At 47.5% G+C, this 19,996-nt stretch overlaps 8 protein-coding genes across 8 annotated transcripts; 5 read left to right on the forward strand and 3 right to left on the reverse strand.

Moving 5' to 3' along the window:
• Window positions 1-1,532: 1,532 nt before the first annotated feature.
• On the reverse strand, window positions 1,533-2,606 carry N7473_001801 (maleylacetate reductase; the record flags this gene model as incomplete). The annotated part of the gene is made up of 1 exon (XM_057147741.1): window positions 1,533-2,606. The coding sequence occupies one exon, from the start codon at window positions 2,604-2,606 to the stop codon at window positions 1,533-1,535; it is 1,074 nt and encodes a 357-aa protein (XP_057011395.1).
• A 485-nt stretch (window positions 2,607-3,091) lies between these two features.
• Window positions 3,092-4,084, reverse strand: N7473_001802 (intradiol ring-cleavage dioxygenase; the record flags this gene model as incomplete). Its single annotated transcript, XM_057147742.1, has 1 exon — window positions 3,092-4,084. One exon carries the CDS (start codon window positions 4,082-4,084, stop codon window positions 3,092-3,094), a length of 993 nt encoding a protein of 330 aa, XP_057011396.1.
• A 942-nt stretch (window positions 4,085-5,026) lies between these two features.
• N7473_001803 (aldehyde dehydrogenase) lies at window positions 5,027-6,644 on the forward strand (the record flags this gene model as incomplete). Its single annotated transcript, XM_057147743.1, has 3 exons — window positions 5,027-5,511; window positions 5,572-5,965; window positions 6,057-6,644. The coding sequence occupies 3 exons, from the start codon at window positions 5,027-5,029 to the stop codon at window positions 6,642-6,644; spliced, it is 1,467 nt and encodes a 488-aa protein (XP_057011397.1).
• A 919-nt stretch (window positions 6,645-7,563) lies between these two features.
• On the forward strand, window positions 7,564-9,716 carry N7473_001804 (uncharacterized protein; the record flags this gene model as incomplete). Its single annotated transcript, XM_057147744.1, has 2 exons — window positions 7,564-9,493; window positions 9,592-9,716. 2 exons carry the CDS (start codon window positions 7,564-7,566, stop codon window positions 9,714-9,716), a joined length of 2,055 nt encoding a protein of 684 aa, XP_057011398.1.
• Window positions 9,717-12,007: 2,291 nt separating this feature from the next.
• Window positions 12,008-12,945, forward strand: N7473_001805 (uncharacterized protein; the record flags this gene model as incomplete). Its single annotated transcript, XM_057147745.1, has 3 exons — window positions 12,008-12,248; window positions 12,305-12,386; window positions 12,435-12,945. 3 exons carry the CDS (start codon window positions 12,008-12,010, stop codon window positions 12,943-12,945), a joined length of 834 nt encoding a protein of 277 aa, XP_057011399.1.
• Window positions 12,946-14,996: 2,051 nt separating this feature from the next.
• Window positions 14,997-16,241, forward strand: N7473_001806 (SNG1 family protein; the record flags this gene model as incomplete). The annotated part of the gene is made up of 1 exon (XM_057147746.1): window positions 14,997-16,241. One exon carries the CDS (start codon window positions 14,997-14,999, stop codon window positions 16,239-16,241), a length of 1,245 nt encoding a protein of 414 aa, XP_057011400.1.
• Window positions 16,242-17,962: 1,721 nt separating this feature from the next.
• N7473_001807 (fungal specific transcription factor domain-containing protein) lies at window positions 17,963-18,742 on the reverse strand (the record flags this gene model as incomplete). The annotated part of the gene is made up of 2 exons (XM_057147747.1): window positions 17,963-18,221; window positions 18,285-18,742. The coding sequence occupies 2 exons, from the start codon at window positions 18,740-18,742 to the stop codon at window positions 17,963-17,965; spliced, it is 717 nt and encodes a 238-aa protein (XP_057011401.1).
• A 631-nt stretch (window positions 18,743-19,373) lies between these two features.
• N7473_001808 (uncharacterized protein) lies at window positions 19,374-19,868 on the forward strand (the record flags this gene model as incomplete). Its single annotated transcript, XM_057147748.1, has 1 exon — window positions 19,374-19,868. One exon carries the CDS (start codon window positions 19,374-19,376, stop codon window positions 19,866-19,868), a length of 495 nt encoding a protein of 164 aa, XP_057011402.1.
• Window positions 19,869-19,996: the final 128 nt, after the last annotated feature.

The raw sequence follows: 19,996 nt of genomic DNA on the forward strand, positions 1-19,996 counted from the left end.
TTTGCTACTTTATTGGTACCTCGACTGCTCTTCTCCCCCAACTAGAGTTGCGTGATACTGTTCGTGAACTGATCACCGAGGGCTTTGCGGAGGTCCACGATTTGCAGCTGCAGTTGCACGATCATGTCGCCATCATTCCACTCACCTTCGCTAGTAAATTATTATCTGATAAGACGGTCTGGCAATGTGAGACATCCGTTATCTTCATTTATTCTCTGATGAGCTATAAGTTTGGTTCTAACCTTCTATGTACTTAGGGCCTGCCACCGTATCAAGGAAGCTGGAATGCTTCATCAACAGTGAACAGTTGCAAGCACAGAAGGGGAATTCACAATAGCTTCTCAATCTCATTAACCTGCAATTACAGATGGCGCACCTATCGAATTCAGGCCCAAGTGAAGCCCCATAATTTGACCTCGACGTAAGGCCTGGGCGGGTTGATATATCAGCCTTAATATCTTTTTTAGTCTAGTTGTACTAAGCAGTCGGAAGAGAGAACGCTGGACAGACTGTGGTCTCCCTATATTGTATCGGAAAATGCGCCACTCTGCGTACGAGGTGGTCGTGTACATCCAGCGATTCACGGTGGCACGCGGTGAGGGCGAGCCCTCACTTGAGTGGTCCTAGTTGACGACCAAAGTTTAAACATGGGCTAAGTCCGGTTTTGGGGGCTCTGAGGGTTTGTATCAGGATCGGGCCACCCCAAACACCATGCTAAATCCAACAATTCGCGATTCCGTATTTCAACGCACAAGACTAACTTCCTGAACTGAGAGTATTTCTAGTGTTAATAATGTTTTTCTAGGTATTTTTATACACTTGAGAAATACTTTTTGGGGTATGGCAATGTCAATATATCTGTCGCTCAGTTAGCGCGTATCCTTCGCACACATACTAAAGCTTAGTAGAAACGCCTTCCCGTCGCTCGTATACTAATACCTGAAAAGTGGAATTAAGTATGATGTCATTGGATGGCCCGATTGGGTGTGAATTACGTTAATTTGTCCATACTGGCCTTATATCTTTGCTTGAGTGACACGTCTCCAGGAGATATCAACTTAACCACCACTTTGAAATCTCTCACTCTGCACCGGTGCAATGAATCGTACCAATAGCGACTTCTACATCTAGCTCATCGGGATCTACAGCTCCATTGTCAGAAATTTATCCTCTCCATGATGTGAGGTCAATGATGGACCACATAGGGGCGAAATTGTCGTCAGGATGGCAGTTTTGTCTACATAATCTTGGGGCCAAGAAATCATTTCAGGTGGGTTTACTCTTGTTATCTGTCCAGTAGTTCGCAGTGAGGTAGTCATAAGAACTTTGCTCTTACCTGCAAGGGAAGCGATGCATCGTCCAAACTACAAGGTCGCCGCATGTGCTCCATCGTAGCAAATTACCTGCTGCATCATTCTCAGGTCTGCTATGTATTTGTTGCTCTCTGTTTGTTGCGATGAAGTTGCGATGAATTGCGATGCCAAATGCTTCAGCTATTTACATGTAAATTGGGATGTAGGGCTATACATAAATCACAAATCCGACCTTGCGGGCTCGCCAGCCCAAGCTCGCCGTATCAACTCCCGGATACTTTCTTCTTCAACATTTCTAGGATTAGAATACTGGTTTTTCACTGCAATAGTCGCCGCCCTATCAATGTCCTCTTCCTTCAAGCCATAATCCTTCAGCGCCCTCTTCACGCCCAGCCTATCCAAAAGACTATTCAAACCTTTGATAGGATCACCATTGGCGCCTGGCAAGACCTCGGCCAAATCCCTCCTGGCCACGGGCACCGCTGGGCTATTGTACGCCATTGTATGCGGAAGCAAGATCGTATGTGTCTCTGCGTGAGGAAGGTTGAAGGATCCACCAACCACATGGCACAAGTTGTGATGCAACGACATTGCAGTACTCCCCAAGCATTGCCCACAGAGCCAGGCGCCATACAAAGCTTTACTCCTGGCAGAGATGTCGCTACCGTCTTTGACTATGGCCGGCAATGACTCTGCTAAAGCACGAATGCCTTCTTTAGCCAGCAGTCTAATGATTGGGTTGGTGTCTGGTGCATAGAGTGCTTCAACCGCGTGGGCAATTGCATTGACGCCACTTGTTGCGCTAAGCCCCTGAGGAAGAGTGACTGTCAGGTCGATGTCATAGATGACCATTGCAGGCAAAATCTTGGGGTCTCTTCTCGTTGTCTTGAGGCCGTTCGTTGTCTCTCCTAGGATTGGAGTCATTTCGCTACCAGCATAAGTGGTCGGAATGCAGATGTGGGGGAGACTAGTGCGGATGCTGATGGCCTTGCCCAGCCCGGTTGTACTGCCGCCTCCAACAGATACGACACAGTCGGCTTCTAGCCTCCGTGCTACTTCGAGGGCCATTTCGGTGATATCTGTAGGAGTGTGCATCGCTGCTTCTGAGAAAACGCCGACTGCATTCAAGTCTAGCAGGTCTCTGATCTTGTTGGCCTCTGCGGTCTGATATGGCGTGGAGATGATCAGGGCCGCACGAAGCCCTTGCCGAGAAAGCTCATCTGGGAGCTTGGAGGAAGCCCCGTACCCAAAGATGACGCGACTAGGGCTAGATGTGTAGGTGAAGGACTCCATGCTGAAAGATGGGCTGAGTTTTTGCGAATTATCTTGGTATGCGTCCGTGAGGTAAGGTGTAGCTTGGGCTGACACAGATCATTGTGGCAAGAATGCATTATATTTTAGGAACGTGAAAGTCTCTTGACTCCACCCATGGTGGTTCCCACTTAGTAATACTAAGGAACTCTTTACCCACCCGCGGAAATACCGCCCCTGTACTGGATTCCTGGGAATGCGACGCTTTCGTATCACACCGCCACCTCAGGTGTTGTAGATGATTCCACCACTAATTCGGATGCGCCTCCTCAGTATAGCGTCTACATTCTTTGACTGTCCATGAAGGAGTTGAAAGCCTGACCAATGCCAAAAGTGAAATATTCAGCCTAAATCCGAATTCTAACCTATCAAGGCGACAGTTGGATAGGCTGGTCAAGTGTTATTAAGAGGAATACCAAAATGTTTGCTGGGTATCTTCATTGACTTGTTCAATATGTATGAAAACTTCAGTCAATTTGCGGGACCGGCAAACCGTCTACAATCTTCACTGACATATTCAGCTTCTTCAGCGCCTCAACACTATTCCGATCCCTCAACTGCACCGTCTCCTTGTCCGTCACAAGCACGAAATCATAGGTCATCAATCTTGTCCCTTCATGAATTCCCGGGTATTTTCTTGCCAGGTCCTTATCTACTCGGCCCAGATCCACAATCAATGGCTCCTTGACCCCAAACACTGCATCTGATGTCTCGTACGGATCGCCCCTCAGATACAGGGCTGTTATCAACTTATCCCAACCTTCCTTTTCAAACATAAAATGCATGTGGCTTGGCCTCATCGGGTGCCTGTTCAACTTGGATAGCAGCATACCGACTGGTCCATCATGTGGAATAGGGTAAGGAACCGGGACAATTCCTTTGAACCAGAACTTGCCCTCCTCGTCGCTCGTCAGGATACATCTCCCGTCTGGCTTCTCTCTCTCCAAATGTTGGACGTCGTACATGCCACTCGAATCAGTCTCCCAGATGTCAATCTTGACATCCGAGACCGGGTTGCCTTGAGTATCTTTGACTGTACATAAGACAAACAGGGGCTCCCCATTCTGATCATGCGACATTATAGCACCGTTTTCAAGTTGTTCAGCGTCGTGAGTGTGGAACGGCCCCAGAACCGTGCCCTCAGTTGACCCTGCAGGTTTTGGATGGTCGATACTGTCGACTAGCAGGCTCAGCCCCAAGATATCGCTCAGCAAGATGAACTCTTGTCGGACGTCTGAGCAGATCTGGCCTGTGGCAGTGAGGAACAAAATTGCCTCCAACCACTCATTCTGGGATAAACGTGTTTCGCGGGCGAAGTCATGGAGGTGGACAACAAGCCGTTCGAGAAGGAATTTGAATCGCGGCGACGGGTTCTTCGAGTTGACCAGATTCACATTATCTGTAATGTTGTCGATGGTCAGGTCTTTGAGCAGCGGAATACGTTTGTTCGATGAGTCCATGCTGAGCTTGTTGTTGGAGGATCGGAGGTTGGGATCTGGTTTTTATTCCAAAATTAGGAAAAAGGGACGTAAAAGCATCCAAACTCGGATGGAAGGTAATGGGAATCTCTTGGTCTGGAGCTGCTGACCGCCAGCCGAGCTTCCTCTTGAACGGAGATGGTTCTATTGCAGAGCGGGGCCTTGCCGCCCAGCATATTCACGTATTCGCCCTGCCGCTTTAGGTGTGAGTCCAAAGCCCCACCTTGAGCCCCGCCTGGGGACCTGGAAGCCTGCCACTGCGCTAGGTAGTCGCGCGCGGGGGCGGCATCAACTGCGTCAACAGAATATCGTTACCTTTTCTCATAGACATGATTGTCATACTTGAACTTCAGATCACGATTCCAACCTCGTGAAGAGTCGCCGTATATGACACGCATACAGAAAGTCGAGCTATCCAGGGATCCCCCGCGGGTCCACACGGAGAACGAACTAGATAACTTGACCTCCTCAGGTTCCTGGTACTGTAGACTATTTACACACTACCCAGAGCTCGTCGTTCGCCCAGAATTTGCCAATTCTATTCTGGCAGTATTATCATCACTAAAAGTAACAGTTAATGCCCGACTCTACACATACAAGCTCATAAGAGGTTATGTCGAAAAATTTCACAAGACTATCTTGGATGCAAGGCCCACTCTCCTTGTACCATCTTTTCGACTTTCAAGCAGCAACGGTATTGTCAAAGCCAGGTAGGAATGAAACGGACAAACTAACAGGAAGTGGGGACGGATCACAAAAGCGTCCTGTTTGCCTCGTGCCACTCGCGTTCCCCGCCTTACTTTCCCACCCGATATTACCCACCCAGGCTTTCAAGAGAATTCCAGTCACTGAATATTAATGACTGTCGGCCGCGTTGTCAAGATCTAGTCAACTAATATCAGTGATTTTTTTTCCCGAAGAACGATGGGGTCTGACGACAGAGTAAACGTCTCAGTGGAGCAAACGAAAGACACTGTGCCCTTCATCATCGACGGCAAGGATGTCACCTCAAGCTCAACTTTCAAGGTGATCAACCCTGCTACTGGTGAACGAGTCTGGGATGGCTCTTCTGTCTCAAATAGCGAGGCCATCGACGCCATCAAGGCAGCGGAGGCAGCATTTCCCTCATGGTCTCAAACAAAGCCCAGCTATCGAAGGGACATTATGTTCCGGGCGGCAGACCTGTTTCTCAGTAGAAAACAGGAGTTGCTCTCTTACCAGAACAAGGAGACAGGTGCTGGAGTTCAATTCATGGAAATCAATATCAACGCAACGGTGCAGATCTTAAGAGATCTTGGCGGCCGGATTGAAGCTGCGGTTCAAGGATTTGTACCTGTGACTGCAGAAGAGGGCTCCCATGCCATGATAGTCAAGGAACCATATGGCGTGGTCCTTGCCATTGCACCATGGTACGTTAATATTCTCCTCTCTCTCCCTTTGCAAATACGACGAGACTGATATTGTCACAGGAATGCTCCTTACGTGCTGGGTGCCAGGTCAGTTTCATTCGCCCTCGCGACAGGCAACACAACGGTCCTCAAAGGCTCCGAATTGAGCCCTCGTGTATTTTGGGCTATAGGCGACATCTTCCGACAAGCTGGGCTCCCCGACGGATGTTTAAATGTCATCTACCATCGAACTGCTGATGCGGCTGCCATTTCGAATACCCTGATCGCCCATTCCGCAATCAAGAAGATCAACTTCACAGGCAGTACTCTTGTTGGAAGCATCATCGCTAGCTTGGCGGGAAAATACGTGAAACCACTTTTGCTGGAACTGGGGGGAAAGGCCAGTGCAATTGTCCTAAAAGATGCAGACGTGCAAAAGGCCGCGGCCAGCTGTGCAGTTGGCGCCTTCATCCATGTATGTTGAGAATGAGGTACCAAGTACTGGAAAAAGCTCTTTCCACATTTGTTATCGGTTACTGAGATTGTTTTTTGCTAATTACTTGCAGGGCGGCCAAGTGTGCATGGCCACGGAGCGTATCTTGGTTCAGAAATCGATAGCTGATGAATTTAGTGCTGCTCTCAAGGAAGTCACGCAGAAACTTTTCAGCTCCCAGACTCCGCCATTCGTACTAGTCAACTCTGCTGCTGTTGTGAAAAACAGGAAACTGCTTGACGATGCCGCCAGTAAAGGCGCGACGCTCTTATTGGGCGATCCGGAGGCCTCGGAAGACCAGCCCACTAAGATGAGACCCGTCATCGTGTCTAATGTGTCGAGGGAGATGGATATATACTATACGGAGTCCTTTGGGCCAACGGTATCTTTGATTACCTTTGAGACTGAAGAGGAGGCTCTTACAATTGCAAATGACACCGACTATGGTCTGTCGGGTGCCGTCTTCTCCGAAGACCTGAAGGCGGCAATGAGAGTGGCGAGGAGGTACGAGACTGGTGCCGTCCACATAAACGCTATGACAGTGCATGATGAGGCTTCACTTGTGCACGGGGGAGCAAAGAAGAGTGGGTACGGAAGGTTCAATGCTGCACAGGGGTTGGACGAGTTTCTGAGGTACAAGACTATAACGTGGAAAGAATAATCAGTTTTAAGACTCTTTTCGAACGTGACTGAGAGTACCATTTATTACGTACAGGATCGATCAGTTATCATAAGTGTATCTTAGCGTGGTATATTAGTGAGCCTCTTTCCACCAGGAGTGTTAATTTCTTTCTTGTTCGTGGTCTTGTTCATGGTCAGCATGTCATTCTTGGTGGGATCGAGGGGAGCAAATCCACTACACCTACTCTTTCAGCCTTGAATTTATCAGTACTTGTTCCAATAAAACCCTCCCAATGAACGACATTTTGCCCGGTATTGCTCATACTTGTGCCTCATCTCAGGATCCCACACTCACAGTGAGGCCGTCTACGGTGACTCCAAGATTTCAGAAGTCTTAGGTCAAGCTTGCGATATGCACAGCAAACAAGGTATGCACAGCAAACAAGGCAACTTGTGGGACGGGCACAGATTCACCTACCCTCGACGCAAATCCAAGGTCAACCGCTTAACCAGCGCGTAGCAGTACTGTACTCTCGCTGTTATGTTTAATGTCTACTGGCCGGCGCATGATGGAGTGAAACTCTCATAAACCTATAGATCTAAGACTCGTTAGAGACAGCACAGAGAGCGGGTGACTTACTCTTGCCTGGGTGGCGTTCGTAAATATTGAGTACAGACCGAGGGTGACACGTGCAGTGGATGGGGCTGGACAGAATCACACAGTGGCGTCTCCCAAATGGGGCCTCCTTATTTCCCCTTCCATAACTAGCTGTATTGTACGCGGTTATCCAACTCAGTGGCCCAAACTGTGCTTATAAGCGAGCAAGACATCTCGGCAGTCTGCTAGCATCTTACAATTCAGTCTGTGAATAGCATCCATCCCCGTCCACCCTCATCGAGAGCAGGAATCTCCTAATACCACCCCACACACGGAGCACAAGAACACGGTCCACTCGACCATGGATAACGATGGTAGTCGTTCCCAAGCAGCTAAGAGAAAGCGTATCTCGCGTGCATGCGATCCATGCCGCTCTCGAAAGCATCGATGCGACGGTCAACAGCCGAGCTGCTCGGCGTGCTCCTCGACCCAACAGTCATGCAGTTATGATTCTTCAATGAAGAAGCGCGGGCTCCCAACAGGATATGTACGATCGCTCGAGCTATTGTGGGCACTTTTGTTCACGGTCATCCCTCAAAGTATGAGGCTCGTGACGCAACTCATACCAGACATCCGATTTGCCCTCGACTCGCATACAAAGCTGGTTATGGTTAGCAAATTTGTCAAGGACCCTGATATTCTACGGCAGATCTGGGAAGACAGTGGCATCCAAGTTGCACTGGATAACCTCCTATCAAACGCTTCCGATAATTTCAGCGCAGATGAGATCTCCTCGAGTGTTGAGAGCAAGCCTGTGTCAACTGTTGAAAGCCTTCAGTTTACGGTGGGATCATTCGAGGCTAGTCAATTTCAGGTGGCTGATGGAGGCCAGCAGGTCTCAAATCCAGTCTTGTGGTTAGAAGGCACAAACAACAGCGAAGGGATATCGCAGCATCACCTTTCCACGGCTTATACATGGCCAGCAGATCGTGTGGCACTCTCTTCCTTTCCGCAAAACGCTCAGCGCTTGCTCGACCTCTACTTTGCTCGTACTCATTGCTGGTTGCCTATAGTACAAAAACATAAAATGTACGAGATCCTTTATTCGTCTTCACCACCTGCTCAAGCAGGGCACTTGGCGACTTTCTGGGCGATCTTAGCCTGCGCTTCTCTTCAAGATTCCTGTGAGCCCTTCGGCCTCCCTGGTGTCCCTGATGGCTACGGCGTCGTCTTAACACCCGAGCAAATCTTTCTCCAAGCAAGACAGCAAATACCCAATGAAGAAGCTCAAGAGCTCGGTTATGTCCAGGCTCTACTAATTTTGAGCCTTTTCAAATTGGATAGAGGAGAAGTCGCAAAGGCTTGGCGTCTGATTGGTCAAGCAGTCAGACAAATACTTGATTTGGGAACACTGCCTCCTAAAGGCTATAGCTCAAATGCTGCACGATGCAGTAGCCACGACGATCAACAAGCCAGACTACTTCTGAGCTGTTTTGTGCTTGATACTGTAGTGTCATGCCATTTGAAGAAGGCCCCCCATCTCAGAACGATGGATATCCGCTCCCTACCCATGCCGGCCGAGACAGGCCCGGACGAGTGGGAACCTTCGGTCGTGTGCTTGGGCGAGTCTGAGCATCGCCGACCAAGTAGCTTCATGGTTAAAAGACAACCGCTGCGGGCAGTGAGCATCTTCAACCACTATGTCGGCATAATCAGCATACTCAATGATGCAATTTCCGAGCCGTTAGTAGATGTGTCGGACTCGGCCCATGCCAAGCATTCATCCGCTCTATGCCGCTGGTGTGATCAGCTTCCAGAGCACTGCAAGTTCCCTTTGGACTCGAGCCAAAACCACTTTGAGGTCGCTAAAGGACTGTCACCACAGCTCTTTAACCTTCATCTTGCATTCAAGAGCACTGAAATGTTACTGGAAGCTCAACATGCTTCGATTCCGCGGAGCGGGCAATCATCACGTACGCTACGCCCAGAAACTTCTTCTATGACAATATCACGTCTAATATCAATATTTGCAACGAACTTCGGAGTTTCTACGATCCCTGCTATATTTAATAGCTACAAGCTCATTGGTAGCCGACAGGCCACAGGTCATGTCTTTGTGAGTCCCAGTTCACTACGTACACGATCATCAGATCCCCCGCCTCGAGCGTCGAGCTCGGACTTGGTCGTACCATACTTGCCCACCCCTATGGACGATGAAGAGTTTACCTTGGCGGGCATTAAAGGAACACCTTTGAATTCGGGCCGTTCATCTTCGTGCGAGGCACCAGAAGGTATGTTCTACATGACACTAGCTGAGCTTAAGGGGATGTATATTCTATCGCGAATTCGGAGCTCCAAGATGCTAAATAAAGATGTTCTTCATTAACAGACACAATGAATGAACATGAGAAGAGAATCTGGAAGGAATTGTTCGAACTGGTGGATGCTGATGAAACGAATCTTTCGAGTTTCAGCATTCAAGGAAGTATCGATCACTCAAAAGATACAGAATAGTAAGCTGCGAAGCCGTTTATCGACAATTGCTATGTCACCAGAACTTCAAGCATTCACACTTATAGACGTCCCAAGTCCCGGATGAAACTCTGTTATGATCTGTATCACAACAACGGTAGCCAAAGTTGACGGCCTTTGATAGAGCGGATGAACAGGCTCACAATCAAGTCAAACAAGGATGGAAGTGCAGAGATGCCAATAATGGGCAGATTCGTCACATCATCCCACCGACTTCGACGCTAGGACATTGACAGAGCGAAGCCAGCTCAGGCCTTGGGCTAGTATCATGCAGAGGCTCTAGTCGATCACGCCGCATCAAGAGAAGTGGCTCAGCCGGATGTACTCCGTACTGGGAGCGAGACGAAGCCCGCCACGAATTTTACCGCACCCCATCAAGGTTTTCGGGTGGTGTTGCATACATTCCTGCAATTTCCTTTCATGCCCAGTGCTGGGATTCACCTCTTCAAACTGAGGTCCAATACTTCCCTCATATATCGCCGCTTTGGAGCTTGTTGAGCTCGCTGCTGTCTTGAGAGAAAGGCTAGCTCTTATCTGGAGGATCTACACCACCGTTATCTTCATCAGCATCAGCGATATCCACCAGGGATAGCTATGTTTAATCCCTTGCTAGCCGTTTTGGTCAGGTGATGCCACTCGGTCAGACGCTGTCTCTGCAAAGTCTGGCGAGCTTGTCTTCTCCACCGGTCCCATTTTCGCGCGAGATGTCTGCATAACTGCGAAAGGGGCTCCGGCAATACTAGGTAGAACCCGCTCGAGAAATTTTCCATATCAAACGAGGATTGCCTGCGCAAACAGCTTTTGGACATATCCTGCGAATTGTCACGAGGCATTTTTTTATTGTATGAGTGGTGCTTTATGCGAGGTAATCATGTTGAGGGTTAGAGAAATATCAGTCTTCGGCCCTGCCACGAGTACCTATGATGGCATCACCTCTGCCCTGGTGCTCGCCCTGACCGCTTGAGACATTGTCATTGATTACAGTACAGGCAATATTACTCGTCTGGCGAAACAATTTGGAAATCGTTAACATTTTCCACTATGTTGCAGTCGATGTGGTCGCAATCAGAATTAATAGCCCTGGTGGACGCCAAGCTATACACTGATTGGGCATGAAGCCACTACACTCACCGTGCAGTGATAGGGGTTGATCACCCTGAAAGCCGCCCCATCTGGTTCTGTTACAGTACCCTACGCAGATGGGATCTACCTGAACGCCAAGATCATCGACAAGGTGATAAACTTACTAGGCCAGATCGACCTAGCTATTATGCTGGTCAACTAACTTCACGGGGTTCAGACTCAGAAGATGTAGATACTCTACGCACAATGTGTGCAACTTGCGAGAACGTCTCTCTACGCCTACGCACAAGAAGCCAAAAAGAGAACAAAAACCCGAGTTCAATCTATCTGTCCAGGGAAGTTGGGGAGAAAGCCCCTAACGGCGTATATAGGCCGAAGTAGCAAGGAAAGCAACCAGCAAATGCCGATCCTGGAAACACCCGCTGGAACAATCCGCCAAACAGAATGGAGGCCGTCAACTTGGTACGGAACTCTGGAGCCGTTTGGAAAGGGAGACAGAGCGGATTGCGAGTCCACACCGACAACGCTTTCAACCCTCTGCAGTTTTTGGATTAGTTGTTCACAACAGTGCCGTGTAACAGCGCTATTGTCATCAGAGGATGCTCTCTTTTCTTGCAGACCCATATACTTGAAATTTGAAGACGTACAAGAATGTCTTTCATAGGTCTCTACCATGATTTTAAGCACAAAGTCTCTACAATATCTTTACCATCAAACTGTACTCGCCTACAGAAACCGGGGGCTGGTTGAGCCCTTCCAAGAAGGCATAGAACAGAGGCTTACGCTGCGCTCTCGACAGCGGCCATCTTTCAAACCGTAGAACTTGATATCCCCGGATGTTTGAAGATTCGTGATCCAATGGAAATGAAAAGAGTTATCGCTTTAACAGCATCACATGCCCATAATTTAGGCGGTTGCATGAGTACCACCTTTGATGCGAGAGGGTACCACTTGGGCAAGGTGGGGAGTGCTAGGTACCCGCCGAGATTCATTGAACCAGGAAGAAGCGCCACCTCAAGGTTGGGCCCGGGGCAACTGAAATGTTCCCGACTGTCAGGCTCCCACAACTGAGGTTCCCACAACCGACAACTCGACCTAACACCATCCCAAACAAAGTCTTTGGTTTGTTTCGTTTGCTTGTGCATGAATATTCGCCTTTCGGCCTCATTTTTTCGATTTCTAATATCTCAATGCCTTGTGCGGACTGTTACAGGGGACATGACCATCCCGGCCCCGTCCATGGGCTTGAGGTTAAGCTTTTTGGTCACGATGTCTACGTTACAGAGCCACAGTCCAAGAAATCGGCACGAAAAGCGATTATTGTCGTTCTCACTGATGCATTTGGATGGAACACAGCCAATTTGCGCCGGCTTGCTGATTCCTATGCTGAGCGGACTAGCTGCAAGGTGTACGTCCCAGATTTCATGTATGGTCAGTTCGAGTCTCCCATTATTTCTGTATTCTTGTTCGGCTGCTGACTTCTACAGGAACCGCGGCACCTGCATCGACAAAGGCGCTCGTTGATAGGATTCTCAGTGAAGATGGTCTTTGGGGTTGGCTGGTAAAACCGTACGTACTATAGACATCCGATATTTACGAAACTAACACCAAAGCTAGATGGCTGATTTTGAAAGCCGCATGCGTCCTCATACCCTTCAGCATTCGAAATAAACCCATGAAGCGCTATCCAGGTATCCGGAAATTTATGGATGAACTCCGCTGTACTGAAGGGGAAGATCTGAGAATCGGCGTTGTGGGGTTCTGTTGGGGCGGATATGGTGCCACACAGCTGGCTCACGGTGACTTGGCGAGGAATGGAAAACCCCTCGTCGATGCAGCTTACACCGCCCATCCCAGCGAACTAAAACTTCCTGATGATATTGAAAAGATCAAACTTCCCTACAGCATGGTTATTGGCGATATCGACTTTGCTTTACCCCTCAATGGCGTGCACCAAGTTGCCGATATTCTCGACAGCAAGAAAGATGTCGAAAGCGAGGTGGTTATCATCTCAAACGCAAGACATGGTTTCGCTGTTCGAGGCAGGCCGGATGACCAAATCGAGAAGGAAATGGCGGATCAAGCGGAGGATCAGATGGTTAAATGGTTTGCCAGATACTTAGTCTAGACGGGAAAAAGGGAGTATACATTAGCAAATCGGGTATATACAGGAGAGAGAAGAAGCGCCTCGCTCGAACTTATGTCGCAGCCCGTAACTAGTTAGTCTTGCTGATCTATCGTGAATTGGTACCGCTTGATCGTATTCATTATATGTATGCTAGTTCATACTAGTTTGACTTGCTCAACTATTCTCGGGGGTCCCCTATAGCGTCTTATAGCACTTTACCTCATTGTCTACCGAATCTACCATCCAAAACATGTGGAGTAAATAACGTTATCCACGGACGAGTGAAACACATATGCAAGTCAACCGCCCCGTTACGCTAAAGCACGATATCAAGTCAACATGGTACTTTTCAACGAAGGTATCCAGACTGGGAAGAAGAGAAAGGAAAAGAATCAGAATCCACCAAGAAAAGATCCTTCAAAGTCATGGATCAACAAAACAATAAAGCAACATGAGGTAATTCCCAATTTCATTGTAGACCGCGTGAACCGCGTAAATTTTGTAGTCTTATAACTATACTACCACAACTTTGTTCTATTTGGAATTTGACATGGGGATTATTGTCTATACTAAGGTTGAATGTAGGAGTTTGGCATAGCTACGATAGTCACTCAATAAATACTCATTGTTCAGATATAATGTTGTAATTAATCGCTTTGAATATGGTGACGAACTATCAGCTACGGGTATGCATACGTATGAGAATTAGCGAATTGAGAGATAACGAGTGGATTGATTCTTTTTCCCTAAACATGAGCGGGGGGCTCTGTTGAAGTACCCCCATGGGATCAGCGACGGAGCAGACTTCACGTCCGTAACTCCGATGTTGTCAATATACCTGCGACTACATACAAGAGACCAAAGAAATGTGGGTACTCGATGAATAAGCATATTGCTAGTGGTAAAATACCACTCCCAAGTTCGACATATGGTGCTATCTGGGCAGGCTGAGATAGTGCAGGCTAGGCTATTAATCCTTTCGGACGAATATGCAACAAGAAGAGATTAAGCGGAACCAGTATTTTGTTAAAAGGTTGGTTGATTGATGGAAGAAAGAACGAATATCATGGGGCAGGTTGAATTATCCTATAGACGGTAGGTGGGTACACGACGTTACGTCAATCGTCATGCCAGGGATACCAAAATACTAACGTAATTCACGGTCACCCTGGCCACCCGGTCACCCTGGCCACCCTAAAACATCATGCTAGATATCGAATATGCATTCCTCTATATTTCAACCACCAGGAATTCAATTCGGTTAAACTTCTAGCATATCCATGTATAGAGGTAATTAAAGAATATAACAAGACTTAAGGTCTTTCAGACTAGTATTTCTATGCTTTACCATAAAATACGCCGTAATTTTTACGTTTCAGATTCAAATATATATATCTTTCTCGTTACTCACATTTACCTTTCCCAACTATACAGATAGGCTTTTTCTACTGTCTAGTTTATGAAACCTTATTAATTAAACTTGAATATGCATGGTTGTTGAAATATGAAGTTGTAATTTATCGCATTTACTATGGTGTTTTGGGGTGGCCAGGGTGACCGTGAATTACGTTATACAAAGCAAAGGAAAGTGAGTCACTCAGTATAACCCCTGTCGAGGCGGTAACTTCCCGCCTTATGTTTCGACAGGTGGTTCGCTCGTGTGTAAATTATGCTAGTTGATGGGTGGAAAGCTGGTTTCTGGGATCCACAGTGGTAGTTTACCGCATGGTCGGTTCGTCATATTTTTAATCCGTAATGTCTCTAAGGCTCGGGCTCAATTTCCTTCCGCTGAGTAAGCGGATTGTGGATTTGGCTGGAAGCTCCATGATCACGATCGCCGAGATGATACAGATCTTACATTATTAATATCTCACCTTACCCGGCCCGCACGGGATTCTGAAATCGAAGCCCCCGAACTCGGTCCGGGACTGGCTATATTCCGAGGCTTGCCCTTGTATGCTTTTTGGTTAAGATAAATCATTCTACCATACCAATAGCCCAACAGAAACCTACCATCATAAGTTCAACGCCGAAACATCGCAGCTTCAACAATGCAAATTCCCAGGCAGTTTTTAGGTGGCGTGGGTGGCTCATTTGTCCTCATTCAGCTTTTGTTCCTCGCAAACATGGGCTACCTATATGGCACCGCCTTCAACGACTCGCAGCGCATTAAAGCCTTGAAACTCCTCTTCGTCGACTACGACCACGGCATCATTGGCCAATCAGTTAGGGCAGCGTATTCCGAACTGGAAAACTCTAATTTTCCGACGCTAACTGAATCTTTATCGATCGACTTTCCGAGCGCAAGTGACATCCGGAAATCCGTCTGCAAAGGTCACTACTGGGGGGCGATTTACGTCAACCAGGATGCTTCTTCGCGATTATCCACCGCGCTCGCTTCTCCGGAAACCGCGGGAACCTACGAAAATTCCTACGCATTGAGTTATGTTTTCAACAGTGCGAGATATCCCGCCTACGCCCAAACAATCTCTTCAAGCCTACAGATCCTGGTCCAAGGAGCTAGAACTGGCTACAATGCAATCAATGGAACCGCAGCGATGTCTAAGCTCAACACGACCGATCAAAACATCGCCCAGATCTTGCTTGACCCAATCTCCGCCACATATATTGATATTAAGCCGACGGCCCAGGGTGTTCGTTTCTACTACAACACCGTCTCTATGGCGATGGTTATTCTGCCACAATTCTTCTTCATCATGGCTCTGAACGGAATTTCTGCCCAGACTAAAATCTTCCAATCCTTCTCCCTGAGAAAGAATATCTCCCTTCGACTCGGCTTGTCCGTTTGCTTCACCTTCATCGCTTCATTATGCATGAGCGGCTACATCTGGGCGTTTCGAGAAGATTGGGGTACCACATCCAGTCAGTACGGGCTAACATGGATGATCATCTGGCTGGTCATGCACCTGAACTTCTTCATCATTGATTCAGTCACAGCGGTAATTCCGGTTCAATTCATGCCATTTTTTATCCTCACTTGGATCATCATGAATGTCTCAAGCACTCTCAGTCCTTTTGAGTTGTCACCTGGATTTTACCGCATCGGATATGCTCTTCCCGCTTATGAGCTCTACCAGGTCCTCCTCGATATTTGGACACATGGCTGCAACCCGACTCTCTATCGGTCACTGCCGATTCTGTTTGCCTGGTGGCTTGTGAGCGCGGTCACCTTCTTCGCTACAATGCGCAGGCGAGTCCTTTTGGTCTCAGCCAAGCCCGGGGAGCCTAGTATCTCCGACCCCGAGAAAGTTGAACCTGAGGGACGTGGATACTAAAGCGGTGCCAACGCATAATTCATGCAGAATTTAGGCGCAACCGAAAACCTTTGAAATTTGCAATACTTTTTTGCCTGTCCTTTTTATGGTCGGCCTTTTTCATTTGCTGTTTTACTCAATTAGATAGACCAGAGCACCACCCATTCTTGGATTCATACGCAGAGAAATTTCAGCTTTCTATCATTTAGATGTAATTTCCATAAGAGCGGCGCAACGTGGCGAAAACGCAGTCTTACGTAGAGTCTCCATGTCCGTAACTTATTCAATTCTTAGGAATCTTTACTCAACGGAAGAGTAGGATACCGATGAAGTAAATTCCCGGATTACATGAGATTCTAGCTCTTCACAATAACCAATACTAAGTATACCAGCCATCAAATCCAATAATTGCCTGCACCCTGTGTGGCATACTCTCTCATAGATTCACTAATATACTGACATCGATTTACTGCCATGCTTCCTCTGCTGTATCGATAAAAATAAAAAGGCATAGTTAGACCTCGGCATGACCCTCACTTGGGTCCAAAATCGGGAACCTGGACCCAACCCTCAAGTGGGTTGGGTCAGAGGCCAACTACCTAGACCCTACCCTGAGGGTCGCCAAAATCTGTTGAGGGTCACCCGCAACGACCCTCGAAGACTTTCAAATGCATAATTATAATTCTTGGCGACCCTTCCTGAAAGGAATGCATAAAAATGATGATTCATACCTCCGAGTTACTGGTCTTCACGGCTGTTCAGGAAAGAAATTGGCTTGTATAGTCTCAACATTACCACAAAATGAAATTCTTTGAAATTGAAATGTTTTCAATAACCTTAACCTAAGCAACAACTAATTGTCCATGATATGGCCGCTTAGAAGTAAGATATGAGGCTATCGAGCGGTTACGCTGCGGATATGTTGTATCAGTCCGTCGAATATATATTGGATGCAGCGTGGGAGGGGCTCTGTTTTGAACACAAATCGTTCAACTTGTGATTGGAGAAATAGATTTTGGGTTTCAGGTAACCCTGTTGCCTATATTTCCTACATCTTCCTCCATTGTGCCGAGTTACTAAGGTGAGATTAAATAGAGCTGCCGGAAACTTTAGAAATCTGACTACGAAAATGTCTGAAGGACCCTGAAGGACCTAAGGATGACAAGGATGACACTCAGGGCCACCCACAAATTACTAGGGTTATAAGGGTCCTCTTGGAGGTCATCCTTGCCGACCCTGAATACTGATCAAATCATGATCACGGGTATGGAGGACAAAAGGGACTTATGGGTGATCTATTAACCCGTTTCCTTTGTAGCTACGTCAAATTATGCGCGTATTACTTCCTAGGGATTCTGCAAAACTCTTAAGCTTTCTGTAAGTGTTTTGTTTGTAATATCGCTCCATGACTTTCTATCCTACGCTATCTACCGTATGTCACAACTCCTAGAATTTTTGATATATATTCCTAGCGGGTGCTAGTGGCAGATTATGACTTCCCCTGGCTGCCCAGGAATTTACATTCAATCTGATAGGTCAGCCACAATTACCTTTGCATTATACAAAGCCGTAAAGCCTAGAAATCTCCCCAGAAAATTAAATACGAAGTCCACCAATACGGCCAGCAAGTACCACCAGTATAGTGGGCATGCCTTTGCGGTGCGAGATAGCAACGGAACCTTGAGTTATAATGGAATGGTGGCATTTTCAAGCGCCTAAAAGCCTGAAAACAGAAAACTCGTCTATTTGTCTGACCGCTCATTATTGGCTTTCGCAATCGCACACCTCGCTAGCAAGAACAATTCAGCCACAAAAGCGGCTACCATTTTCACGTGGGTCTTCTCGTTGATGGAGGGTGACTGGCGCAATGACACACGGTCCATGATGACTGTTACTCTCTCAAGTAAGCAGAGATCTTTTACGGCCTGGTCACCAGAGCGAATTTGGAGGATGTTGCAAAATATTGTGAGAACAGCAGTCATGGGGTAGAAGGCGAGTGTCCTAGTCGGTAAGGGTAATTCTAGATTGGGTTGGTAAAAAGGATGATATAGTTGGACAACTCACCAGAAAAGACCATCACTGAGAACAGGCTCAGCCGTTTCCAGGTAAAGTAGAGTAGAGCGACTGGCTTCAACGGAAAAAGCTAAACTCGATCTTACTGCGTCCATCACTTCACTCCGGTCTGTAGCTAAAGCTTTACATTGAGTAATGGCTGCATGAATGATCGTAACACAGAGATAATAGCTTAGACGAAGCATGACAGTTTGAACACTCAGACTGGAGTCTGGGGTTTCACGAGAAATGGACAAAGTCGGCCTCCATTTCCGAGGTACCGAAAGCCGCCACTTTTCTAATGCATCGTTCAATTCGCATGCCTCCTTGAGAAGTTCGGCTTCTGAAATCTGTAGGGATCTGAAGGAGTATGATGCCCTGTAAATCTTGGACTTGATAATGTTCAAGCGAAGATTAACAGGGAATATCGCATCCTGAGGTAGTTCACGATTGTGATGGTAACGGGCCATGCTGGCAAAATAATTTTCGTCATACCCCGGAGGTAGCGAGAGATCAACATTGTCATCGACAAAAACTGTAGGAAGGCCTGTTCTAATGGCAACGTCTGAGTCTGTCGGGACATATCCTCCCGTTGGAATAAGCAAAGACATGTACGTAATCCTGCTAAGCTGCGGCTCCCGCCGTATGGATTCAGGGGTATTGGACCTTGACCTGGGAGATACATCTATCTACACGAATCAATCAACTTTTGCTTTAGCATAAACTGTCCACTTAACTGTGTACACAGTACCTAGCTGGTGATACCAACACTGATCAGTGGTTGATTACAACCACAGAACAGCTCGGTTTACACGACCTGGAAGAGGCATTGACCGCAAGGGAACGGGGAAACGGTTGCAGTACCCTCATTGCGGAAGGTGTGCTAAAGGATATCAAAGTATCTCACTGGGAAACGGATGCAGTACCTTTGAGACACGGAGGATTTCCAAAAGATCTACAGTTGAAACCGCAACGAAGATCTGCGTCTACCACGCGAACAACGCGTTAACGGGAAACGGCTTGCAGTACCGTCACGACACGCAACCCAACACACTCATCCCCTCGATCGACTCTATCCACGTCTTCACCGGAACGACCATCATGCTGCCGATCCCGGACAACCTCGCGTACCCTATCGAGGAGAAGACATGGGGGAAATCCGTCGATACACTCGATGAGAAGAACCAGACGGAAGGAATACTAAACGGCCATATAACTTGTGTATTGCGGGCATGGAAAATGATGGGCATTACCGACCGTGCCCTATGGAACGATTTTCGCGAAGAATTCGATGGATGGACTCTGGACACATTCAAGGTGGCAAGGAAAACCGCATTGAAGATGATTCGAATCCACCTGACTACACACGGAGTATGGATCAAGATAGCCATCGGTGTATCATACGCGAAGGGATTGTATGACTGTCTCCAGGAGGACACTCAACACGAATGGACCAAAGAAGACATCGAGGCCTATCTGAAGGAGCACCCGGACAACTTCAACTCTAGATGGAACCCTGCGCGCGATCAATCACCAACCATCCGGCCAAATGCCTCGGCGGCACGAGCTACTTTGGTGAACCTACCAAATCCTTAAACCCCACGAACGAATGTTGAGAAACCATATATCGAACGAAGCGACCAGAGATGGGAAGAAGCCAGATCCGTCACGCTCGATACAGCCTATATGGACAATCGCATACAGCAACAATCCGATTACGGTAG

This window comes from Penicillium subrubescens (genome assembly GCF_028828155.1).
Source record: "Penicillium subrubescens strain IBT 31985 chromosome Unknown utg000002l_segment0_segment0, whole genome shotgun sequence".
Taxonomy (NCBI): Eukaryota; Fungi; Ascomycota; class Eurotiomycetes; order Eurotiales; family Aspergillaceae; genus Penicillium; species Penicillium subrubescens.